Source organism: Megachile rotundata, chromosome 11, assembly GCF_050947335.1.
Source record: "Megachile rotundata isolate GNS110a chromosome 11, iyMegRotu1, whole genome shotgun sequence".
Classification (NCBI taxonomy): domain Eukaryota; kingdom Metazoa; phylum Arthropoda; class Insecta; order Hymenoptera; family Megachilidae; genus Megachile; species Megachile rotundata.
Genome location: NC_134993.1, coordinates 13,730,827 through 13,758,462, shown reverse-complemented (window position 1 = coordinate 13,758,462; position 27,636 = coordinate 13,730,827). Strand labels below are relative to the sequence as shown.

The 27,636-nt window shown below is 38.1% G+C and overlaps 2 protein-coding genes across 11 annotated transcripts in view; one reads left to right on the top strand and one right to left on the bottom strand.

Annotated features, from left to right (window-relative positions):
• The window catches only part of Dh31-R (Diuretic hormone 31 Receptor), a 104,081-nt gene that overhangs the window by 52,618 nt on the left and 23,827 nt on the right, over positions 1–27,636 (bottom strand). For 4 of the 6 annotated variants that reach the window (XM_012279110.2, XM_012279108.2, XM_012279109.2 and 1 more), the window contains exon 3: positions 8,392–8,509. In XM_012279110.2, the coding sequence (XP_012134500.2) occupies positions 8,392–8,509 (118 nt within the window). Of the gene's footprint in view, positions 1–8,391; positions 8,510–8,589; positions 8,660–8,771; positions 9,140–27,636 lie in introns of those variants that run through there. The other 2 variants (XM_012279105.2, XM_076537218.1) reach the window with 2 other exon arrangements.
• On the top strand, positions 169–8,148 carry LOC100880744 (UDP-glucosyltransferase 2). 5 transcript variants are annotated; one of them, XR_013039885.1, is made up of 7 exons: positions 169–475; positions 1,957–2,484; positions 4,791–5,207; positions 5,495–5,726; positions 5,858–6,086; positions 6,153–6,311; positions 7,442–7,532. XR_013039885.1 is itself a non-coding variant. In XM_076537215.1 (7 exons), exons 3-7 carry the CDS (start codon positions 2,080–2,082, stop codon positions 7,734–7,736), a joined length of 1,578 nt encoding a protein of 525 aa, XP_076393330.1. In that variant the 5' UTR covers positions 183–475; positions 570–799; positions 1,957–2,079; the 3' UTR covers positions 7,737–8,148. The 5 variants fall into 5 exon arrangements, 4 of the variants coding, with proteins under 4 accessions (XP_076393330.1, XP_012154574.2, XP_003700629.2 ...); XM_076537215.1 differs by lacking the exon at positions 6,153–6,311 and adding an exon at positions 570–799 and having other exon boundaries at positions 183–475; positions 7,442–8,148; XM_012299184.2 differs by lacking the exon at positions 6,153–6,311 and adding an exon at positions 570–804 and having other exon boundaries at positions 183–475; positions 7,442–8,148.

Below are 27,636 nucleotides of genomic sequence, written 5' to 3'. Positions count from 1 at the left end.
CATAAATTTGAAATTGTGTTCAAATTTTAAGTTGCATATAGAATCAAACAATGTAAAAAAATACTAAGTCTGACAGAAAGATTTAAAGCATGGAAAGCGCATCGTAAGGATTAATATACCTGTTGTATATTGAATTATATGCAAGTTTGTGTATTGGGAATTATCTGTACATGAGAAATCGTGTGTGAAATGTATCGAGTGCACCTGCGGACGAAACTTCCGAAGAAGTGACCGTTACAAAAAAAGTATTGCATCACCGGTTAATTCGAACCCACACCACAGCACGAATAACCAAACCGCCTTGGACTGCGTAGCAGACTGAACCTGCAAGGCAGATTCATCAACCAGTCCTCGTCGGTCTTTCACGGACGCAGCACTGACGGTCATTTCAGAGTGATGTGCTTTACATAACGACATACGTACACGTTGAGAAATTCAGAAACGATAACGGTTCGGTGTTATCTGTTGAAAACACGTGAGTATGTTCTTTATGGTTATTTTGAAAAGATCAATTCTCGTAAGCGACTATTAACGATAAATGAAAATAGATAATTGATAATCTGTTGCAGAGAATACTCATACGTTAAAAGATATTTTAACATTCGGAGAAAAAGGACGATATCGCGAATTTAATCTAATCTAATCACGTGTTGGAATATACGTAATTATATCGGGAACCGGTTCTACCGAATCAGTCGGCATTCCGCGATCGGTGCACTTACATGATTTTTGTCGAGCAATTTGTGAATCGAATGTAAACCGTTATTCCGCCGAACAATGCATCTTACATCTTGAAACAGTGAGGTTATAAATATTTGAACTGTTATTTTAAACGTTTAAGATACTAGAGAAGCACTGGGAAAAGATTTAGACAAGCTATCCTAATGTTTCATAAGGTTCAAGTTCCAAAAACCCTAGATTTCGAATCCCTAGAACCCAAACCACTATATCCCTAAATCCTTACATAAAAAATTTCTAGATATCCAAGTTACTAGATTCTACAAATCAGTAGACCCAAAAAATTCCTAGATTCAAAAAATTCCTAGATCCCAAATCTCAATATAAAAATCTCTAAAGAACCAAAACTCTAGATTGGAAAAATTCCTAGATTTGAAAAAATCACTATATTCAAAAAAATCCCTAGATCCCAAATCTCAATATAAAAATCTCTAAAGAACCAAATCTCTAGAATGGAAAAATTCCTAGTTTTGAAAAAATCCCTAGATTCGAAAAAATTACTAAATTTGAAAAAAATCCCTAGATCCGAAATCTCAATACAAAATCTCTAAAGAACCAAAACTCTAGATGGGAAAAATTCCTATATTTGAAAAAATCCCTAGATTCGAAAAAATTACTAAATTCGACAAAAAATCCCTAGATCCGAAATCTCAATATATAAATCTCTAAAGAACCAAAACTCTAGATGGGAAAAATTCCTAGATTTGAAAAAATCCCTAGATTCGAAAAAAAATCCCTAGATCCGAAATCTCAATACAAAATCTCTAAAGAACCAAAACTCTAGATGGGAAAAATTCCTAGATGTGAAAAGATCCCTAGATTCGAAAAAATCCCTAGATCCCAAATTCCGGTATGTAAATCTCTAAAGGCCCAAAACTGTAAATTTGAAAAATCCCTAGTTTCAAAAATCTCTAGATTCAAAAATTCCCTAGATCATTTTCTCTATTATTTTAAACGTTTAAGATACTGCAAAGTTAACCAGATGTTGAAAGCCACGCATTTCTGAACTAACATGTGCATTTATCGGTGTTATCAGTGTGTTTACAAAACACGTGTCTTTAACAGCACGATAGAAAACATTCTGTTCTAAATAGATATCATGTTGTTATTCAACGTTGCATTCGAGAATTAACTAAACGTAAAAATGTAGAAGAAACACATACGCGTTAAAAAACGACTACTATTGAAAGCTGACTAATGAGACAATTCACCTTACAGGAAACTGCAGGTAACCGAAGGATGAGAAGGTAAAAAGTTTCACGAGGAAGAAGTTAATCGATCGCGTGTTCGATCAATGTCAATCGGATCCTATAAGAAGAAGATAAAATATTGCCAGTGAAAATGAGGCTGCTTTTAACGGTTCTTGCGGCGGTGCTGACATTCGGTCAGTCGACGGAAGGTTTGCGAATTCTTGGCCTGTTTCCATTAAACGGGAGAAGCCATTGGATAATGGGGGAACGATTGCTAACTAGTTTGGCCGAGCGAGGGCACACCGTGGACGTAGTCACGCATTTCACCGTGAAAGAACCACCGGCGAATTATACAGAAATATCTTTGGAGGGAACTATAGAATCGGTGGTGAATAAGTTGGAGTTGAGCCATGTTGTCGAATTCAACAACCAAAACTTCGAGCTGTTGACTCGGATGGTGGGCGATCAAATCTGTAAATTGATGGAATATCCGAAACTGAAGCAACTGATTGACAACCCGCCCAAGGATCCACCGTATGATTTGGTTATTGTCGAGGTGAGTTTTGTTTTTTATGGGGATTATGATAGTCGTACAAATATTGAAATTTTTCAAATCGTATTTGGGAAAGCAAAAGTTTTGAATTAATGTAATTGTAAGTTGGAAATGTTTGAATTGAAGAGTTGAATAATTGTATAATTGAAAATTTGAAGAATTAAAAAATTAAAAATTGGAAACTTGAAGAGTAAAAAAATTGAATAATTGAATTGAAAATTTGAAGAATTGAAAAATTGAAAATTGAAAACTTGAAGAGTAAAAAAATTGAATAATTGAAGAATTGAAGAATTGAAAAATTGAAAAATTGAAGAATTGGAAAATTGAATAATTAAAAAATTGAATTGAAAAATTCAGTATTTGTGTCATTGAAAAATTGAAATATTTGTAACGCCTATCTCCAACAAATAGCCACTCGTTATTTACCTCGTGTCCATTTACAGTGCTAATTGAACGATAATTGAACACTGGCGACAAAGCGTAAACAAGAGAAATTCCAGTTATGGTAAAAATCTCTATACTAATCGAGTATCTCTATACACGTGTACTGAAATCTAATTAAAATTAAAATCGAAGCGTAACATATAATTAACGTAATCACATGTACTCTATTTGCATAAAGTGAATCACAGGCTTGTTATGTGATGTTACATAGTAAGCAAGGATTACGAAGCAAAATTGTAATCTTAACAGCCTATGACGTTTTTATGTTTGCGTTGTCAGTAATAATCCAATACGACAATCTTGAAGCTGACAGTGCAGAATTTTATACTCTGACATTTTTCAATTTTGCTAGATAAATTCTGTATCGGTAAAACCTGCTTTGAGTAAATATTGATTCACTTTCAACCAGGTATCACTCTAAATATGTACTTTTTCTGATTATACATTTAATGCTTTTTGATACGATGGATGATTGCACTGATTAAGCAATGAAATTATGAAATTTCACAATATAAACGTTTTTATTATTAATACGAAATTAATACGGTTTGATTGAATTTGACGTTTAGAAGTGTTCTGATGTACCGATACGAATGATACAATCGAATGTTCTTACTTGACAGAATACATGAAAACAGGACGCACATGTAGATACTTACAGAAGATTAATTATGACAATCATAGCAGTGATTAAAAGAGCTGACAAGATCTCAAATTTTTCTAAGAAATATATCGCCAATACTTATCAATATATTTCAGATCGTCGACAAATACAATAAAAAAACTGATAAAAGTGAAACGGAGCTTAATGGTAATAAGATTAGAACGTCGATTATTACAACCTTGACCTCAATTGCGTTTCAGCGCGTAAATGATACAATCAACGGAATTGCAATAAATGGGAAAAATGCAGTTATCAGATGCTTCGCAAACTGCACTTTGTTTCGGGAAAATCCTATATTCTAAACTCAAAAATTCACCAGACTCAGAATTTCCCTAGATCCCCAAATATTCTGGATTTCAAATTTCCCTAGATTCCAAATTTCTCTAGATCCCAAAATTTCCTAAATCCCAAATTTCCCTACATCCCCAAATTCCCTAGATCCCCAAATTCCCTAGATCTCCAAATTCCCTATATTCCAAATTTCCATAGATCCCAAAATCCCCTAGATCCCCAAATTCCCTAAATCTCAAAATTCCCTACATCCCCAAATTCCCTAGATCCCCAAATTCACTAGATTCCAAATTTTCATAGATCCCAAAATCCCCTAGATCCCAAAATTCCCTAAATCCCAAATTTCTCTAGATCCCAAAATTCCCTGCATCCTCAAATTCCCTAGATCCCCAAATTCCCTGGATTCCTAAATTCCCTACATCCCCGAATTCCCCAGATCCCAAAATTCCCAAATTTCCCCAGATTCCCTAGATTCCAAATTTCCATAGATCCCAAAATCCCCTAGATCCCAAAATTCCCTACATCCCCAAATTCTCTAGATTCCAAATTTTCATAGATCCCAAAATTCCCTAAATCCCAAATTTCTCTAGATCCCAAAATTCCCTGCATCCTCAAATTCCTTAGATTCCTAAATTCCCTACATCCCCGAATTCCCTAGATCCCAAAATTCCCAAATTTCCCCAGATTCCCTAGATTCCAAATTTCCATAGATCCCAAATTTTCCTAGCTCCCCAAATTTCCCAGATCTCAAAATTCCCTAGATTCCGAATTGCCCTAGATCCCAAAATTCCCGAAATCGCTGAATTTTTTAGACTTCCTAAATACCTAGATTTTCAAATTTGGTATTTTACGCGCAAATGTCAGGGAACGTAAAGGTAACATTAAAATGAATTATCGACGTCGATTTCAGATGTTCCTGGCGTCGTGTTACCTCGCTTTCGGCCGTCACTTGAACGTTCCCATGGTCGGCGTAGTAACCGCCGGCAGCGACGAATGGTTCACCGAGAAGTTGGGAAACCCGTTTAATCCTTCTTTCGTGCCGTCTCTGTTCACCTCTTACGACCAAAAGATGAACTTCTGGCAGAGGTTGATGAATACCTTTCTAACGAACATGGTCGCGTTTCAACTAGACAGATACGTCAATCCACAGCAACAGTACGTGCAGAAATATTTCGGCATAAATGCCACGATCACGGACCTCTACCACGACCTGGATCTGCTTCTGGTCAACTCGCATCATAGTTTACTCGGAATCAGACCGTTGACGATGGGAATCGTCGAAGTTGGTGGACTGCACGTTAAAGACGACGGGAAACCGCTACCAGCGGTAAGTATATCTTATGATATCGCGGTGATTGATTCGAATGAAGCTTGCGAAGTTGGCGCAGAAATAGGGAGAGTTGGTCAAGTTTCAGATATTTCAGAATTCGGAGAGAATTATTGTCTTCCCGTCCTTCCGACTTGTTCAACAGGGACCTATTTATCATGGAACCCGTCAGAGTTTCCAGAAAGAATCCTCAATTATTTAGGGACCTTGCTCGACATTTTTCGTAGTTTGAATAAAATCTCCACCGTTAAATAACAACGCGTATAAGAGCGTACGTTATTCGACAGGATCTACAAAAATGGTTGGACGAAAGCAAACACGGTTGCATATTGTTCACGTTCGGGTCGATGGTGAGAATCGAAACGTTCCCCGAGTCGCTTCTGAGAAGCGTCTACAAAGTCTTCGAGAAGATAGCGCCAGTTCGTGTGCTAATGAAGGTCGGGAAAAAGGAGGAGCTGCTCCCAGGATTGCCAAAGAACGTGATGACTAAGCCCTGGTTTCCTCAAGTAGCTGTGCTCAGTACGTTATTAAACAACTTTTTTAATAATCGAATTTCGTGATCTTAATTATAATGCTCCTTCGTACGCTTTTATCTTATTTCGAACCTGTTTACTATGGAAGAAGTGTATATTGTTTTTTTTTTGTATTAGAGCATAAGAATACGAAAGCGTTCATCACGCACGGTGGTCTGATGGGACTGCAAGAATCCGTCCATTTTGGAGTGCCTTTGGTAGGGATTCCACTTTACGGCGATCAACATGGTAATCTCGATTCCGCGTCAAAGAAACTGTTCGCGGTGAATCTTCGCTCGTTCAAAGAAGTCAACGAGAAAACGCTGGGCGATGCGATTAATACGGTTTTGTATAATGAGACGTATCGGTAAGTATCACATAACAAACGACATTGTACTTCATTTGTAATTACGTGAATACCTATTTGTCACAGTGTTAATTCGTTCGATATACAATTCTGCTTGGCAACTCTAACGATACGAAACTTGGCAAGACGCTAAGTTCGATCAAAGTTCGCAGAGTTCATGAAATCGAAAACTTCCGAACGCGGATCACGCGAAATTCGCAAACTTCCGAGTAGAATCGACTTTCGGTAACTTTCAGTTTTCCAAATTCCCTGTGTCTGTCTCTTCCTCATTTTCTGCTTCCTTTTTCTCTCTATTGATTTTCCATTCCTTTCCTTTTATAATTTTTTGATAAAGTTTTTATTAACAGACTCTCGTTATATTGCCATTTTACGTGGACTTATGTTTGGTTCTATTATCGTAGCACATAAACATTAACGAAATATTAAAATTCGATTGCTATGTGTTATATTACCGCGGATTCTATTTCCTCGCGTTATATCGCCACTTTCCGTATTTTTACGCGTTTTGTTTTTACGAGTTGCATTTCCAACCGTTATATCAGTATGTTCCGAGTTACTATTCGTTATACTGCCACGCGTTATATTGCCTCGCGTTATATCGCCACGCGTCGTATTTCCACATTTCGTACTTCTGTATGTTGTGTTACCACGCGTTATATTGCCACGCATCGGCTCTCAATGCATCGCATTGCTATTATCACGTGTTATATTGCCTCGCGTTATATCGCCACGCGCCGTATTTCCACATTTCGTATTCCTGTACGCTGTATTGCCACGCGTTATATCACCGCGCATCGACTCTCTACATCTAGCATTGCTATTATCACGCATTCTATTGCCTCGCGTTATATCGCCACGCGTCGTATCTCCACATTTCGTACTTCTGTATGTTGTGTTACCACGCGTTATATTGCCACGCATCGGCTCTCAATATATCGCATTGCTATTATCACGCATTCTATTGCCTCGCGTTATATCGCCACGCGCCATATATTGACATTTCGCATTCCTATACGTTGTATTGCCACGTGTTATATCACCGCGCATCGACTCTCCACATCTAGCATTGCTATTATCACGCATTCTATTGCCTCGCGTTATATCGCCACGCGCCGTATATTCACGTTTCGTATTTTTATATATATTGCACTCCTACGTGTTATAACGCCGCGCGTCCTATTATCTATATTTTGCATTGCTACACATTATATGTATATTATACCACCCGTTATATTGCCACGCTGCTTCCTATATTATCCTAATGTTCATCATTTAAATATCTTTAAATTATCTTTGCTATTCTATTAACATTCTATCGTTGATTTATGTTCTACAATAAGAAACGTTATTTCCAGGGCAAATATAAAGAAAGTATCGGAACTATTCAAAGACAGACCCATGAGCGCTGTAGACACGGCGATTTATTGGATCGAATACGTCGCACGACACGGAAAAATTTTGCAATCACCTGCAATTCATCTTTCATGGTGGCAAGTGCATCTTTTCGACGTTTATGGTTTCATGCTTGCCTGTATAGTGTTAATACTGTACGTGTTCGTTCTTCTGGTGCGAAAATTGAAAAGAAAATTACTGGGCTCATCTTGCGACCATAAAAGTAAAAAATCTTCTAATTCGAAGAAGAACAAATAAAGTGAAAAGTGTACATATAGGTTAAATACCACCGTCGAGGAACTTCCCAAGAAAATTTCGTTCAATATTTGTTCTCGTTTCTATTGTATTAACTCGCGAATGATTTTGCTAGAATGTAGTGACATAAATTATGCGGAAGACGAATTGAACAGAATATTTTCTGCGTGGTTTTTTCACAGCGACTTTCAATAAACTTTCTTAATAAAAGAAATCCTCATTGTTTTCGCAGTCCTTTGATAGAACACCGAAAGGAACGAAGTCCATTACTTTTCCAACTTTTACATTTTTCTTTTCCCAACTTCTGTTTTATGAAGTCGTAACGCTCTGATGCGAATTGTTATAAGGTGAAAGACGTTTTGTTAAAATAAAAGTTGCAAAGATTTCGAAGCCTTATACAGAATATTTTTTCGAATATTTACTATTGATAATCTATGTTAATTAATCCGTTATAAATACAACGTCACAAATTCCCAGAATTCCTATATCTCAAATGTCAAATCCTTCGAATCCCAAGACATCGAGAAATTTCTATGCTCGTAAATCGTAAAGTTAAAAAATTGACTATAAATCAATGAGCGAGTGTCGTCGCCCACCCATATTTTTTACGGGAGTCTAATTTGTCGTTGCTTGCATGCAAAAGTATTGAAAAGTTTACCTGGTGGTGGAGTTGAATTCATGGCCTGTAACTGCAAGCATTCCTGTTCCCTTTCTTGCAAAATGCGGCGAAGTTCGTCGTTCAATAGGGTGCTGCCTGCCGTCGTATTTCCGGGCATCTGTAACAGTCAAAACAAGAATAATTATTATCAAAATTTCAATTCGTTAACGAGACGAAACATGCCAATGTCATTCTTACCTCATTAAATCGTCCGATTATAATTAAACAGCTCCGTAGACGCAATTAAAGAACAATCACTCGCGGCACGCTATGAGAAAACAAAATGGCGGCGAGAGGAAGTTACGTTTATTGATCAAGATTAACAACGGTCATTGTTCAAGTTTCCCGATCAATACGCGATAAAAAGCGAAGAAAATTACCGCAAAAAGAAGCACGCTGGTTAACTAAAGTGTCGTGTCTGTTTGATTAATAGCACTCGCGCATTCGAAACCTTGCACTTTGTCTCCGGTATGCTCTTCAACCTTTCGCGAAATCGAGACGCGAGTGAATTATATGCATTAGCTAGTCGCGAATAGACGCTTCCATCTGTCAATCGCGAAAACCACTTTAAATTCGCACGATATTTCTCACTGTCGATCAACCGTCGCATATCGAACAAGATTTATAAAATATTACGCGTTTAAATTCTGAAATTTCACTTGTGCACACTTTCGCAATTTTGACGCGCGGAAACACGAGGCAATTTTGAAAGAAACCGTTACAAACTGCGCGTCCGGCAGGAAGCGTCCGAGCGAATCGGAAGGATTCGGGAATCTTCGATAATTTACGGCGCGCGAGCCGGTTACCGTAAATAGATCGGAAGACGAATAGTGAAAGCGTGTACTATAAACATCAAATAAATTGACGAATCAGAGAAGAAAATCGTGGAGCTCGTTTCGAAATAACAGTTAGTAATAATTTAAAAAAGTACACGAATATAAAAATCTAGAATTATGTGCAACCTCGCCGAATGTGCGTAAATAAAAAGACTAATAATATAAATAAATAAATTACGGTTTAAATCCGGGAGAGTAGGTTTAAAGACGTCACGCAAAAGACGTAAAGAAGCGAAACTAAAAAAGAGATAAAAGAAAATGAATTAGCAATCGAAAGTGGTTCTAACTGAAAATCGATACTGTCAGTCTTTCTATCGGCCCGAACGGGAGTTTCGAATTTCTAACGAGTTCCCGATCCCCTATCGCAACCGCGAGAAAATTCGTAATCCAGCGTCGCAGTTGCAAACAGGATTTAACGATCGGACAAAAGTTTTGATCTCGATGCAGTCGGTGAAAACATTAGCCCGAACAGGCAATTAAAGTATCTTGGTTTCGAGACTTGGTTTCGGCATTCACTCGTTTATTTGTTTCTGTAAGTGGCTTGAGAGAAGTTTCGCGGATTGCGTATTTACATAATGCCACTTTATCGATGTAAGTGGTTGAAAACGAGCAAACTTTGACCCGAAACACAGTTTGCCAAGTGGAAGTCTATTTATAGCTGATGTCAGCAGCTATTGATCGAAAACCCCTTAATGGACCTTTGGTCTGATAACTACTCGTATCTTACGCATCAGTGTGTCAACTCTACTTTATTTGTTTTATTTAGTTATATTTTTGGGGGAAAATATAAGACACTCGAGTTGCATTGGGGTAGACTCTAGATTTGTGTCTATCATATAGGGATTTAGAGATCTAACAATTTCGAAGCTCTTAAATTATCAAGGTTACAGAATTATAAATTTTTTTAATTTCTAGTTTTATAATTTTCATAGGTATAAATTTCCAAATTCCATAGATGCAAAGTGTACTAGTTACAATATTCTCCAAATCCAAAATTTATCAATTACAAAATTTCCTAGATCCAAAATTCTCTAGACCCAAAATTTGCAAGTTAATAAATTCCCTAGGTCCGAAACTCAGTAGTTACAAAATTTCCTAGACCCCAAATTTATTAGTTACAAATTCCCTAGTTCCAAATTTATTAGTTACAAATTCCCTGGGTCCCAAATTTACTAGTTACAAAATTCCCTAGATTCCAAATTTACCAGTTACGAATTCCCTAGTCCCAAAATTTATTAGTTACAAATTCCCTAGTTCCTAAATTCACTAGTTACAAAATTCCCTAGACCCCAAATTCACTAGTTACAAAATTCCCTAGATCCCAAATTTACTAGTTACAAATTCCCTAGGTCCCAAATGTACTAGTTACAAATTCCCTAGTTCCTTAATTCACTAGTTACAAAATTCCCTAGACCTCAAATTTACTAGTTGCAAAATTCCCTAGACCCCAAATTTACTAGTTACAAATTCCCTAGTTCCTAAATTCACTAGTTACAAAATTCCCTAGACCCCAAATTTACTAGTTGCAAAATTCCCTAGATCCCAAATTTACTAGTTAAAATACTCCCTAGATCTAAAATTCACTAGGTCCCTAATTCTCTAGTCCCAAAATTCAATAGTTCCCAGTTTCCCTAGTTTCCAAATTTCTTAGTCCCCAAATTCCTTAATCACAAAAGTCCCTAGCCTCTAAATTCCCAAACTCCAAAATTCGTAACTTTCTACAGGTCCCAGTTCATTTACCCCATTTCCCAAAATGTTCAACCATGTATCTTGAATTATTTCGAAATTTTCGTGTGTTCTCGAACAAGAACATATATTCGTTAAAGATACCAGGGTTGGCTAAAGTAGTTAGCAACTTCAAAGTTCGCTTTTGCGTCTGATTTACGTGGCAAAATGGAGATCGGTTGCGATACGTTACACAGCGGTGGAGAACTTCCGCTCGTACGACGAAAATTGAGTGGCAAGTTTCGGTCTACCCTTTGCCTCCGTACATCCGAACGATCGATACGATCTGATTTATTTTTCGAAGGAAGTTTGCTCGACAAACTTGACAACTTGCTGGTCATCTTCCGTTCGGCTAATACTGTTTGCAACCTTTCTCTTTTTACCCCAACATTCGCTGAAGGTAGCAAAAGACGTCAGCGAATAATTTCGTTTCCAAACACTGTTCCAGCGAAATTTTTATTTTTTAAAGTTTTCGTATTATAAACGTTGAGATAAATATCCGAAGTAATTTAATAATTTGTACCGTCAGTTCCCTATTAAAACCCCGTTGAAAGCAATCTGCGTAATCTCTGAACTCGCGAATAGTTTAATTAGCGTAGCTGACAGGGTAGAAAGTTTCGAGAACACCGAATCATTGAATTTCCCAACGGGAACTTGAGATAAATCAATGATAGCCGATTTCGGATTCGGAATGGAAGTAAATTAACTGGTGTGATGTATTAAGTAATTACATCGTGTTCAGATTGTAATTAGAGTCCGCAGTGTGTCGACAGTGATTGCGGAATATTCACCGGTGAACGAATCGATATGATCAACCGGTGATAAATTGATTAATCAGCTTATACAGGGTGTCTCACAACTAGTGCCCTGAAATGAGGGGGAGCTGATTCTGAATAAGATTTCCCTTTGCGAAAATGGGATTCGAAGCTTCGTTTTTGAATTATTAAGACGGAAGACATGGACCGATTAGAGCGCGAGGATTATTACGCGTTGGACTACTACGCGTCGAATATCCACGCGTTGGATTACCACGCGATGGATATCCACATGTTGGATTACTACGCGTTAGATTACCACGCATTAGATTCCTACTCTTAGAATTACCACGCGTTGCATTATTACGCGTTGGATTACTACGCGTAGAATATGCAAGCGCTAGATTACTACGCGTTGGATATCCACACGCTGTATTAGTACGCGTTGGATTACTGCGCATTGGATTACTACGCGTAGGATTACCACGCGTTGCATTACCGCACGTTGCATTACTACGTGTTGGATTACCACGCGTTGGATATCCACATGCTGGATTACTACGCGTTAGATTACCACGCATTAGATTCCTACGCTTAGAATTACCACGCGTCGCATTATTACGCGTTGGATTACTACGCGTGGAATATGCAAGCGCTAGATTACTACGCGTTGGATATCCACACGCTGTATTAGTACGCGTTGGATTACTGCGCATTGGATTACTACGCGTAGGATTGCCACGCGTTGCATTACCATACGTTGCATTACTACGCGTTGGATTACCACGCGTTGGATATCCACATGCTGGATTACTACGCGTTAGATTACCACGCATTAGATTCCACCTCTTAGAATTACCACGCGTCGCATTATTACGCGTTGGATTACTACGCGTAGAATATGCAAGCGCTAGATTACTACGCGTTGGATATCCACACGCTGTATTAGTACGCGTTGGATTACTGCGCATTGGATTACTACGCGTAGGATTGCCACGCGTTGCATTACCATACGTTGCATTACTACGCGTTGGATTACCATGCGTTGGATATCCACGTGCTGGATTACTACGCGTTAGATTACCACGCATTAGATTTCTACTCTTAGAATTACCACGCGTTGCATTATTCCGCGTTGGATTACTACGCGTGGAATATGCAAGCGCTAGATTACTACGCGTTGGATATCCACACGCTGTATTAGTACGCGTTGGATTACTGCGCATTGGATTACTACGCGTAGGATTGCCACGCGTTGCATTACCATACGTTGCATTACTACGCGTTGGATTACCACGCGTTGGATATCCACATGCTGGATTACTACGCGTTAGATTACCACGCATTAGATTCCACCTCTTAGAATTACCACGCGTCGCATTATTACGCGTTGGATTACTACGCGTAGAATATGCAAGCGCTAGATTACTACGCGTTGGATATCCACACGCTGTATTAGTACGCGTTGGATTACTGCGCATTGGATTACTACGCGTAGGATTGCCACGCGTTGCATTACCATACGTTGCATTACTACGCGTTGGATTACCACGCGTTGGATATCCACATGCTGGATTACTAACGCGTTAGATTACCACGCATTAGATTCCTACGCTTAGAATTACCACGCGTTGCATTATTACGCGTTGTATTACTACGCGTAGAATATGCAAGCGCTAGATTACTACGCGTTGGATATCCACACGCTGTATTAGTACGCGTTGGATTACTGCGCATTGGATTACTACGCGTAGGATTACCACGCGTTGCATTACCACACGTTGCATTACTACGCGTTGGATTACCATGCGTTGGATATCCACATGCTGGATTACTACGCGTTAGATTACATCGCATTAGATTCCTACGCTTAGAATTACCACGCGTCGCATTATTACGCGTTGTATTACTACGCGTAGAATATGCAAGCGCTAGATTACTACGCGTTGGATATCCACACGCTGTATTAGTACGCGTTGGATTACTACGCATTAGATTACTACGCGTCGAATGAGGTGTATTAAGCCTGCGAGAGCCTCTTACGTTACCTTGAAAACGTTATTGCTTTTATTTTCGCATTTGTACGCCACATGCGTTCCAATTATGCTATTATATCAGCCATGTCGATGGATCGCGTCGAGAAATCGAACAGAGAACGAAAGGTCTGTTACTGGGTCGACGCGCAAATTCAAAGCCTTCGTATTTATTTCCTCTCTGTTCTTCCTTCGTCGTTTATTCCTGGTTCAATTAAATTACTCGGTGAAATTATTTTCAACTCGGTTATTTTAATAACTTCAATTTATTTAATAAGTTTTTATTGGGTTTTAACGGTGCGGGGTCGCAATTGTTTACGGCCATTTTGTTTTTTATGGAGATCTTCTGACGGCCATCTTGTTTATGGTAGTAGACGAAATTTGGGGATTTGGGAATCTAAGGATTTGGGGATGTAGGAATTTGGGAATCTAGGAATTTGGGAATCTAGGGATTTGGGAATCTAGGGATTTGATGACGTAGGTAAAACGACCCGATTAACAGGTTGACGACCGTCAAGGAAACATCCGTGTCTGTCCGATAGAATATTTTCCAGTCGGGCAACAATCGCGACAGACAAACGCGTAGTGGCACAACACGAACAGATTGAAATCACCGACACGTACAAATTGTCCGCGCGATTAGATGCCGGCAAATCGTCGGATAAGTGGAATCGCGGATCTCGTGACGAATATAATCTACGAAATTTCTAACTCCGCACGATTCTGTTATCGCGATGGAAATTCATCGCGTGAAACGTAAACTTTCAACTTCCAGCGAAACTAACTTCGCTCCGCATCGATACGTCGACGTACAATCGATTATCAATAAACTATCAATAAAATGTCAGTCACCAATAAATTATCAATTAACTATCAATAAAATGTCAGTCACCAACAAATTATCAATAAACTATCAATGAAATATCAATCACCAATCAATTACCAATAAACTATCAATAAAATGTCTGTCACCAATCAATTATCAATCAACTATCAATAAAATATCAATCACCAATCAATTATCAAAAAAGTATCAATAAAATATCAATTACCATTCAATTATCAATCAACTATCAATAAAATATCCATCACCAATCAATTATCAATAAACTATCAATAAAATGTCAGTCACCAATAAATTATCAATTAACTATCAATAAAATGTCAGTCACCAATAAATTATCAATCAACTATCAATAAAATGTCTATCACCAATCAATTATCAATAAACTATCAATGAAATATCAATCACCAATCAATTACCAATAAACTATCAATAAAATGTCTGTCACCAATCAATTATCAATCAACTATCAATAAAATATCAATCACCAATCAATTATCAAAAAAGTATCAATAAAATATCAATTACCATTCAATTATCAATCAACTATCAATAAAATATCAATCACCAATCAATTATCAAAAAAGTATCAATAAAATATCAATTACCAATCAATTATCAATCAACTATCAATGAAATATCAGTCACCAATCAATTATCATAAAAGTATCAATAACCACTAAATTATCAATCAATTAATCATAAATCACCAATAAATAATCAATGAATGCATCATCAATCAATCACCAATAAATAATCAATCAACAATCAGCAATAAACCGTAAATCACCTATCACCAATAACTTATCAATAGTCGATCACAAATCACCACTTACTAACAATCAACATCAACTTATCGATTTCTTGACTTGGTAATTGCAAATGACACCCCCGAACGCGTGATTAATTACCAGTTACCGATCATTAATTACCATCTGTACCGGTAATCAAACATCGATCAATTATCTATTAATTAGCAGTCGCCAACAAGCCACCAATTAAACGAACGACGTACAATCGAGATGAAGCAACGTTAAAATCAAAAGTAACACGGAGCTTGCGATTACGATCTCGGATAAAGTCGACAGACTTCTATAAAAGGTTGGAGAGTTTCCCGGAGAACGAAACTGGCTTACGGTTTTGCATACCGTCTGACACGACACATCAAACAGAGCCGCGTTATCGATACTAGGCATTCACGTGTCACGCCAACGACATTTACACGCGTGTCGCCTATGTGTAAACGTCGAATCCGACGTGGCACTATCTGCACGCCGGTTTCATCTGATTTCATCTCTGCACGAGCGGACGAGACACTGTTCCTCCGAGTATCGATCTTCCGACGCGACGTTTTAATTGTTCTACCTTTTTCGAAACGTGAAAGAGAAATAATCTGTTAGAAAAATGACATGCGATTGAAAACTTGTATTGGAACATGGAGTGTGTAAATGAAACAGAAACCGAGTATTGAAATAAAACAGAAAAATCTTTTGTAGAGTAAATTTCGATGAAAATGGAAGTCAGAGAAAATTATCTAGGGATTCGGTAATTTAGGGATTTGGAAATCTAGGGATTTTGGAATCTAGGGAATTTGGGAATCTAGGGATTCGGTGATTAAGGGATTTGGTAATCTTGGGAATTTGGGGTTCTAGGGAATTTGGGGTTCTAGGGAATTTGGGGATCTAGGGAATTTGGGAATCTAGGGATTTGGAAATCTAGGGAATTTGGAATCTTGGGAATTTGGGGATCCAGGAAATTTGGGGATCTAGGGAATTTGGGGATTTGGAAATCTAGGGAATTTGGAATCTTGGGAATTTGGGGATCTAGGGATTTGGAAATCTAGGGAATTTGGAATCTTGGGAATTTGGGGATCTAGGGAATTTGGGCATCTAGGGATTTGGAAATCTAGGGAATTTGGAAGCTTGGGAATTTGGGAATCTAGGAATTTGGGAATCTAGGGATTTGGGGATCTAGGGATTCGGTGATCTAGGGATTTGGAAATCTAGGGAATTTGGGGATTTGGAAATCTAGGGAATTTGGGGATCTAGGGATTTGGAAATCTAGGGAATTTGGAATCTTGGGGATTTGGGAATCTAGGGATTCGGTGATTTAGGGATTTGGTAATCTTGGGAATTTGGGGATCTAGGGAATTTGGGGATCTAGGGAATTTGGGAATCTAGGGATTTGGAAATCTAGAGAATTTGGAATCTTGGGAATTTGGGAATCTAGGGATTTGGTAATCTTGGGAATTTGGGGATCCAGGTATTCGGTGATCTAGGGATCGCAAAGTTGCGATAAGTTAAACTTAATTATTCTAATTAGTTTATTTGATCGCGAAGGTTATAATTGAATTATAGTAATGACAGAGTTAGTTAATTAATTATAGCGTTAACCATGTATTATCATTACACGTAGAAAAGTTGATTCAACGAAAGAGAATACGGACGTTAATAATATTTCAACAAAATTCCCTGGAATGCTCGAAAAAAGCCGTGCGACAATATACCCAAGTGTAATTCGCCGTGCACCTTCTATTCCAGCAGCACGCATATTTACCAAGATACGTGAGCGACTTTGTGGCCTTAGGGTAAGAGCTTTGTAGTTTAAACATTGCACAGACGCTTCTTTTAATTAAAATGGAAAGTCAAGGCTTCCATGAAACCGGGAAACAAAAAGAACTCCCCGCGAAATTAGAGTAACCGTGCGGCTTCGTTTTTAACATTCATCTTGCTAATTTAGAAGCTTAAATATTTCACGATTAACGCGACGACTGGCTCAGAGGCTACGTCCGTGACGCGAATACTTTCCTCGGATAATTAGTGCAGCGGAGAAGAATAAAAATTTCCTATTAGTTCTGATGATTAGTCGAAAGGATAAATTGAAAATTATAATAAGTCGAAAATGTAGAGTTCTCGAAATCAAGAAATATAGAAGAAAGTACGATATTGACCGCCCCCGTTCACCGCAACGTCATAATCGAATCATTCATCTCTGTTCCTTCGTTCATTAAGACAATTGGACGGAGCGTGTAATTCTAGAGGAAAATGTATCGCAATACCTACTGGAAACAATATTGTCTTGCATACGTACGTTCGTTGCAATCTGTTTCACGCAGCTACAATTTGTCTTTGAAGGAAGCGACACAGGTGAAACACATGAAACACATGGGTGTAGAGTGTCGCTGTCGTTTTCCACGCTGCAACCAATCGATTTCGTCTAGGTCAAACTGCACCCTCCTCAAATAAGCCGGAAAATTGCAACAGGTTATATGTGACATCTGTTGCTTCCAATTTCGATTAGACACTTTCTTCACTTTCAAATTTACTCGTGCCACCATTCTTCATTCCTATTTTCCAATTTGGGAATTGGGGAATTTGGCATTTGGGGGATTGGGGATTTGGGGAATTGGGGAATTATGGATTTGGGATATAGGGGATTTGGGGAATTTGGAATCTAGGGAATTGGGGATCCAGGGAATTTGGGATTTGGGGAATTCTGGATCTAGGGAATTTGGGATTTGGGGAATTCGGAATCCAGGGAATTTGGGATTTGGAGAATTCGGAATCTAGGGGATTTGGGGAATTTGGAGAATTTGGAATCTAGGGAATTTGGGATTTGGGGAATTCGGAATGTAGGGAATTTGGGATTTGGAGAATTCGCAATCTAGGGAAATTGGGATTTGGAGAATTTGGAATCTAGGGGATTTGGGGAATTTGGAGAATTTGGAATCTAGGGAATTTGGAATTTGGGGAATTTGTAATCTAGGGAATTTGGAATTTGGAGAATTTGGAATCTAGGGAATTTGGAATTTGGAGAATTCGGAATCTAGGGAATTTGGAATTTGGAGAATTCGCAATCTAGGGAATTTGGAATTTGGAGAATTCGGAATCTAGGGAATTTGGGATTTGGGGAATTGGGAATCTAGGGAATTTGGGATTTGGAGAATTCGCAATCTAGGGAAATTGGGATTTGGAGAATTTGGAATCTAGGGAATTTGGGATTTGGGGAATTTGGGATCTAGAGAATTTGGGATTTGGAGAATTCGGAATCTAGGGAATTTGGAATCTGGGGAATTTGGGATTTGGAGAATGTGGGAATTGGGGAATTTGGAATCTAGGGAATTTGGAATCCTGGGAATTTGGAATTTGGAGAATATGGATTCTAGGGAATTTGGGATTTGGGAAATTTGGGATTTGGAAGAGATGGAAATTGGGGAATTTGGAATCTAGGGAATTTGGAATCTGGGGAATTTGGGATTTGGAGAATGTGGGAATTGGGGAATTTGGAATCTAGGGAATTTGGAATCCTGGGAATTTGGAATTTGGAGAATATGGATTCTAGGGAATTTGGGATTTGGGAAATTTGGGATTTGGAAGAGATGGAAATTGGGGAATTTGGAATCTAGGGAATTTGGAATTTGGAAAATGTGGATTCTAGGGAATTTGGGATTTGGGAAATTCGAGGCTTAGGGAATTTGGGATTTGGTGGAATTTGGAATCTAGGGAATTTGGGAATTCGAAAATTTATACTTTCGAAAATCCCAAAACTTGAAATCTGCAAATTCAAAACTGCGAAATAAAAAAATTATAAACTGAAAAATATTCAAAGTTAATTATCATACATCAAACTAGACTGCACAATACTGTAATTGAAGGTATTAAAAAAAAGCAGTAATCGAATCCCTCCAGTTGTTTTCCCATCAATTAAAGTTTTAAAAAAAAAAACCATGAGTAGAAGTTTCATGTAGTGTTGAAGCGTGCAGTTATTTTTTTTCGCAAATCCATCAGCGGTTGTGAAGGGAAGCATTTCGAAGCGTGAAACCGGCTCTCGAGACCCGTGCTCGTTATTATTTTTCCATGAAATTGAATTTTTTGCAAGCTTGCTTCCTTCACTTTGCCGTCTCGTTTATTCCGCGGCTACGAATATCGTTTTATCGAGCTTGCAAAAAGGACGTTTCTCAAAAGAATGGGAATCGTTTGTACGGCTAAGTGAAATATCACTGTATTACCTGACGATTCTTTTGCGAATAACAGCGCACGAAATTAGTATCTGTTTGTACAGCATGACTCGAATTTTTTGCAATGAATTATCATTTTAATTAAAACCATATATTATCTTCGGTAACTGACTAAATTTATTTAAATATTAAATCGAAAAGGTGAAATGGTCTAAAAGTTTTGCGGTCGAAGTTGTTTGTCGTAAAGAGTGTAATTTGAAGGGATATTAGAAAGGAACAAACAGTGAGTTCATATCTCTAAAATTGTAGCTTTAGAGACTAAAGCCCGAGCTTTATTCTCCATTCCGCGGCGAAATCCGGTGCACTTTCATCCCTCGGGAACACTTATCCCCGCTCGGAACTCATTGTTACCGCACAATCGCTCTAGCATTCGCCGCAGCCTAATTTTCTTTAACAACACTTCTGCTCGAGAATGGAAAACTCTCTTGCTATCTAAATGATCGATAAACTTTTACCGCACTGCACGATCTTCGAGGACTTATTTCCAATGAATTTCAAACTGCTTCGTACTTCGCGAGATCTTCAGATGCAAACATTTTTTTATTCTATAAATATTTCAACTTTACGAGATTTAGTATTTTATTTTCGAACTAGGTTCATAACACCTCTTTTGTATCATTAAAACTTCATATCTTTGAAACTCACTCTTTCAAGGTTAAGAACTGAATAATTATTAAATAAATAATTAATACTCACTATTTAATGACTCTATGATACATCAGTTATATAATAATTGCTAAACAACTGGTTAAAATAATTAAAGAAGAGAAATGCATTTAAACAGATTTGAATTTCCGCGCCCTATCGGTCGCATCCAATATGGCGGCCTGCGATCGGCTGTCACGTCGCGAACCGTCAATCGAAGAATAATTGAGGTTCTCGAAGGATCGCAACATGGAAAGCGGTGGCAATTTGTCAAATGTATTTATAGATACTCCGTAGACGAAGCGTGGAGTGAAGCGGTCACTGTGTCAACGCCAGGACGTTAATTAACGACTCGAAATCACCGAGAGAATTAGAATTTGAATCGGAGCAAAGCAAGTACGTCGAACGGACGATGATTAATCGACGCTCGCGGCTTCCTTCGCGTTTGAATAAACTCGAATTCGACGCGCGGCGATGCTTCCTTTTGCCTTCAAAGAATCGAAGGGGATTAACGCGATAAAATATTCATCGAAACGTCGCTCTCCTGTTTTCAGCTTCTTTTTGCGAAACCTTTGTTTCCTCTTTTCCTGCGCGGGCACAAAGAGACGAGAGAAGGGAATTAATTTGACGATACGTAATTACACGGGATAAATGAGAAATTAATTGGTTGCACGTGGGAATTTCGACCGATTCGAATACGGTAATGGTACTTCTGATAATGATAATTTAAAGCGTAATATTTTACTGCCTCTCCAATCTTCAAATTTCTTGATTCCATTAAATTTAATTTCATCAATTTCCGACTTCTATCAACCTTATAATTACGACATTAAAAATTATTATACAAAGTATCACCGAATATAAAACGTCCATGTGTGAAATTCTTAAACAAAATATTTTCAAATATAAAATTCCCTAGTTAAGAAAAATCACTAAATTCATAGATAACCAAATATCTCAAATACAAAAAGTCCCTAGACCTAAAAAAATCTCCAACTTACCCAAAAAATACCTAGATCTAAAAAATCCCCAAATCCTAAAAAATACCTAGATCTAAAGAATTCTCTATCTTGAAAAAATCCCTAAATCCGAAAAATCCCCCAAAACTTCCTAGATCTAAAAAATCCCCAAATCCCCCAAAATACCTAGACCTACAAAATTCTCTATCTCTAAAAAATCCCTGGATCCGAAAAATCCCCACAACCCAAAAAATCCCTAGATCCGAAAAATCCCCACAACCCAAAAATTCCCCAGATCTAAAAAATCCCCAAATCCTGCAAAAATACCTAGATCTATAAAATTCTCTATCTCCAAAAAATCCCTAGATCCGAAAAATCTCCAAAACCAAAAAATTCCCCAGATCTAAAAAATCCCCAAATCCCAAAAATTTCCTAGACCTAAAACATCCCCAAATCCTAAAAATTTCCTAAACCTAAAAAATCCTCAAATCCCAAATATTCCCTAAATTTAAAAAATCGTAAAAATTCCCCAAATTCAAAAATCCCCAAGTCTGAGTTCCACCTCGTGAAAAATGAACGTTCCCCTGGTAGTACCACGTGCACCTTAATAAATCGTCATTCGCGTAATAAAATGTCCCCATAAACAAAGTGTGCACAATAAAACTAGCGAGAATGCATCCTTCTGTTTGCAGCATTTGCGCGAAGATCGTAAAAGAGCGAGTACGTTGGAAGAAAGGGTGCGCGAGACCTGCAGGTACGTGTCGCCGTCGTAAACCGTCCACTTTCCACGAATTCCCGTCGTTTCCTCATTCAGGTACACCTCGACGACAATCTGACAGCAGTGAATCCTTGAACTTTGCCCTAATAAACGATCCTCCTCGACTTTGTTCCTACGAGAAACTTGGACGCGATTCAAAGACGTTCCTTTTGATCCCGCACCGAACTCCCCTTTCTTTTATCGCCTACTCGTTATCTGTGCATCCTCTTTGCCCGTCAGCCCTGCTCTTTTCTGTTCACGAGTTCCATGTTTAGCTCCCTTTTTCCTGCATTACATTTTATTAGATACAGAAATGGGCCTGTATTTTATCAGACTCCGCATCGTGGCTGTATCGCGATCGTAGATTAACCGTTTTACGGTCTACTTTCGCTGTTTGCGTACTATCTGCGCTGCGAGCTTCTTCCCGCAAAATCGATATTCGCGATTGGCAAAATGCTAAGTATAGTTAGCTTCGCTTCGTTTTTAAGCTGGTTATCGGTATTGCGATGCTGATTTCGCTTGGTCTTGCTGTTTCTTAAATTCCGAATTTCCTAGGTCTCAAATTCTCTAGATTCCAAATTCCCCAAATCTCAAATTCCCTAGATCCCGAACTTTCTAGATTCCAAATTCCCTAGATTCCAAATTCCCCAGATTCCAAATTCCCCAAATTCCAAATTCCCCAGATTCCAAATTCCCTAGATTCCAAATTCCCCAAATTCCAAATTTCCCAGATTCCAAATTCCCCAAATTCCAAATTTCCCAAATTCCATATTCCCCATATTCCAAATTCCCCAAATTCCAAATTTCCCAAATTCCAAATTCCCCAAATTCCAAATTCCCCAAATTCCATATTCCCCATATTCCAAATTCCCCAAATTTAAAATTCCCCAAATTCCAAATTCCCCAAATTCCAAATTCCCCGAATTCCAAATTCCCCGAATCCCAAATTTCCCGAATTCCAAATTCCCCGAATCCCAAATTTCCCGAATCCCAAATTCCCCAGATTCCATATTCTCCATATTCCAAATTCCCCAAATTTCAAATTCCCCAAATTCCAAATTCCCCAAATTCCAAATTCCCCAAATTCCAAATTCCCCAAATTCCGAATTCCCCAAATTCCAAATTCCAAATTCCCTAAATTCCAAAATTCCCCAAATTCCAAAATTCCCCAAATTCCAAATTCCCTAGATTCCAATTTCGAAGATCCTGAAATCCCTAGATCCCGAATTCGCCAAATTCCGAAATCCCTAGTCCCTTAAACCAAGGTTAAGTGTTTTTACGGAACTTGAGTTCATCGAAAGATCTGGAAATTTGTTCGCATTTTTCGAATCTAGCGAAGACTATAATTTTGCATGAAATTGTCACCGGTTCCTTAATCGACATCCAAGCTATTAGAAAAGAAAAAGTATCGTTTTCGATGTATCTAATATCCCTCCGTTATTATATCCGCCGTTGTTTCTCCAACTACAAAACATTCAATTAAGAGTTTTTATTTTTCGACCGATAACCCATTCCGCTCCTTCCCGTATCGATTCCAAGGTCCCGAACCGTATTCGATCTCCCCAAATTGTCATCCGTGAAACGATTTCTTGCGCCGGCGAGTTTGCTGCCTCCGGATCAGCCAGTTTGTTCGGTAATCGCGTTTCTGTGCATCCGACACACTCGCAGATAAATCGATTTCGAGGGAATACCGTTCGTCGAAAGCGTCCTTCCTCCTTCTTTTTTTTAGCCCCGTTCGATCCTGAACGGATTACGTTCTTGTTTGTTCGAGTGGAGAGAGAATTTCTCGGTCAGACGCGAGTGACTGATCGTTTGCCGTGCGTGTCTCGATCGAGATCTCGATTTATCGGCGGTTCCTGTTGCGTAACCGGCTCCCGCTATTTTCGACTTCCTCGAGAATTTCTGGTCGTTTCGAATGTTTCGAGCGACTTCGAAACGCGTTGACACGCGACTAAAATATTTCCGATTCCTTAATTTCCCTAGATTTCGAAATTTTGTTATTTACTATTTTTTAGACGAGTTTTCAAATCCCTATATCCCAAATTCCCTAGATACCGAAATTCCTAGAATCCGAATTCCCTAGATTTAAAATTTTCTAAATTCTAAATTTCCCAGATTCCAAATTCCCCAGATTCCGAATTCTCTAGATCTCAAATTCCCTAGATTCCAAATTCCCCAGATTACAAATTCCCTAGATTACAAATTCCCCAGATTCCCCAGATTCTAAATTCCCTAGATTCCAAATTCCCCAAATTTCAATTTCCCCAAATTCCGAGTCCTCTAGATTCCGAATTCCCCAGATTTTAAATTCCCTAGATTCCAAATTCCCCAAATTTCAAATTCCCCAGATTCCGAATTCCCTAGATTACAGATTCCCCAAATTCCAAATCCCCCAAGTCACAAATTCCCCAGATTACAAATTCCCCAAATTCCAAATTCCCTAGATTACAAATTCCCCAAATTCCAAATCCCCCAAATCACAAATTCCCCAGATTACAAATTCCAAATCCCCCAAATCACAAATTTCCCAATTTCCAAATTCACCAGATTCCAAATTTCAAATTCGTAGATTTCAAATTCCCCAGACTCCAAATTCTCTAGATCCCAAATTCCTTATATTCCATATTCCCTAAATTCCGAATTCTTTACATTTTACGTAATAGAAAAGAAGAAATATATTTGCATTTTATTATAGTACTTGTCTAACTTATTTCATTATATTACCATTTGATCCTCGATCTATAATTAGCTACTTTAGTATCATTACCTTTTTACTTACTTCACGTTCTGTGCAAACTTCTTTACATATAACTTCTTTTACGCTTGAAAGTTAAGTATAAGAGTAGCATTTAAGCAAACACCGATGTGGTCAAGTAAGTTGTTTTAATGAACGTGGATCATCAACGAGATTGCTATATCCCGAGCGTGTACCATTAATCAGGACATCGACGAAGTATCGTCAGCTTTGTTCGCCGAATATTGTCAGAAACCATACGGTGGAGATACCTCATTAACGGAGAGTTTCTGATAACAAGTAATACATGTCCGTAATTGCAGCATGGCGCAGGGAAAACGCGAATTTCAGCGTCGAGGAAATTAACAACATTCGTGACACGCGTTCCTTCTGACATTTCGCGTTAAACAATCGACGCTTCTGTAATATCGTTTACAAACCGAACTTGTGCATTTTTAATTCACTCATTCGTACGAACGCGGTGTCGCGTCGATCGATAACCGGGATAATTATACGACACTTGTCTGATTAATACAGTTAATATGTCGCGCAGTTCAATGCCTAATTACCAGCGCGTTCTTGTCAGGGAAATCAACGGTGACAGAACGTTGGCAAACTAATGCACTTCGGATAGTAAATTTCTTGACTTTTGATCTTTTCGATATTTGAAATTTTTTGTAGTTTTACGAAACGTTCATGCGTAAATTCGTTTGCGATACTCATCAATAACAGTGACGTTACTAAGCATCGAAGATGCGAAAGCTATCTGGTCTGTTGAAACAGCAACTGACAATTTTACATAACAACGACAGGGAATTTATGACCGTCTTGAATTGCTTTATAAATTATTCATATGGCAACGGTATCTGAAAAGGATAAATATATCCGGTAGAATGTTTCTCTATTAAAACGAATAGAATAAATGTAAAGGTGGAATTTAAATCCATTGCCCTTCCTCGCGTGCAGTTTACATGCATATTTTATCGGAACAGCAAATGTAACAATTTAGATGAAAGATAACACTGTTGATCGCATTGTAGACAACGCTACAAATAAGTTAATAGGTAACAGCATAAATAAGTTATTTTACGGAGGCCATCTTTATTTTTTCTCGACACAAATAAGCTCATTAATAATCACGTGTCATTTGGAATTCTTAACTAGCGTACATTTAAATAACTGTCATTGATGATTGATCACAAATCGAAAAATACCGAAGAAAATTGAAATCGAACCGAATTGTAAGTTAAAGAATAACACAAATTAGGTTGAATCTTATCTTTTCCGAGCATCGTATTCTCTGTTATGACTTGATTAGCGGTAGTTGTTGCGAATATTTTCCGAAGTTATCGTAATATTCTCGATGTTCCTCGCGTCGGGTTAACGAGCAACTTGCAAGAATGAACGAAACGCAATAAAACTTTGGAACGTTCTTTTAATAATCTCTCGTGGATTGTTACGAGCGTTACAAGGGCGTCTAAAGAAAGATTCTGTAACGAATATCGCAGAAAATTCTATGAAAGTTCTTCGGACGTGTTTTCCTGGCAATTATCTGACAATCATTTCTGTTGTTGGCAACTTCTAAATTAGGAATTTGGGGAATTCAGTCATTCGAACGCCAAGAATTCCGTTTATACAGATCTAGGGATCTGGGAATTCGGGATATGGGAACTTGAGACATGGAGATTTCGGAGCATAGGTATTTGGAGATCTAGGGATTTCGAAGGTACCCCACGACACTAATATCCCTAGATCACTAATATCTCAAAATCGGAAATATCCCTAGATCTCTAATACCACTGGATCCCAACTATTAAATGAAAAATATCACTAGAACAAAAAGTCACTAGATTTGAAAAAAATCACTAGATCGAGGTATTATCTCTAGATACCTAATATACTTAGATCGTAGTATCCTTAGATCTCTAAGATCCCAAGTATTCTTAAATAAGAAATATCCCTAGAAAAAGTCACTAGATCCGAAAAAATCCCTAGATCGATATTATCCCTAGATACCTAATCTACGTAAGTCGTAGTGTCCCTGGAACCCAAGTATTTTTAAATAAGAAATATCGCTAGATCAAAAAGTCACTAGATCCGAAAGAATCCCTAGATCGATATTATCCCTAGATACCTAATCTACGTAAGTCATAGGTATCCCTGGAACCCAAGTATTCTTAAATAAGAAATATCCCTAGAAAAAAGTCACTAGATCCGAAAAAATCCCTAGATCGATATTATCTCTAAATACCTAATCTACGTAAGTCGTGGGTATCCCTGGAACCCAAATATTCTTAAATAAGAAATATCCCTAGAAAAAAGTCACTAGATCCGAAAAAATCCCTAGATCGATATTATCCCTAGATACCTAATGTACTTAGATGGTAGTACCCCTATATCCACGATATAACCTCAAAAGTCACTAGATCTGAAAAAATCCCTAGATCCCCGAAATCCCTCGAACTGAAATTAGCAAAAATGTCTAATGTCCCTAAATCCCCAACTCCACTCATCTCGAATATAACGACATTTCGAATGTCCCTAGACAGCCTGTTTCTCCGAATAAAAAATATCCCTAGATTCCTAGTATCACCAACTCCTACTATTCCTATATTTTTGTCCCCATAATAACCTCGTTACTCCACTATATCCCTATTTCAAGTGTAAATATGATCGCTCATCCGAGAAAATAACTAGAGCCCGCATTTGCTGCAATAAAGGAAGAGAATAAAAACGTAGCTTGTTGAAAGATTTAATACGTGCTCGCAGTAACAGGTCTCGGCAAACGTAATATTCTGGAAACGTCGCAACGCGAGTGACAGGAGAACGAATTTATGAAAAATGTAAACGACAAGAACGATATAACGCGGTGTTTATGTTCATTCAACATACTTGAACTCGCAGCTAACGCTCATGAATGAGAACAAGTTTGCTCGTTAA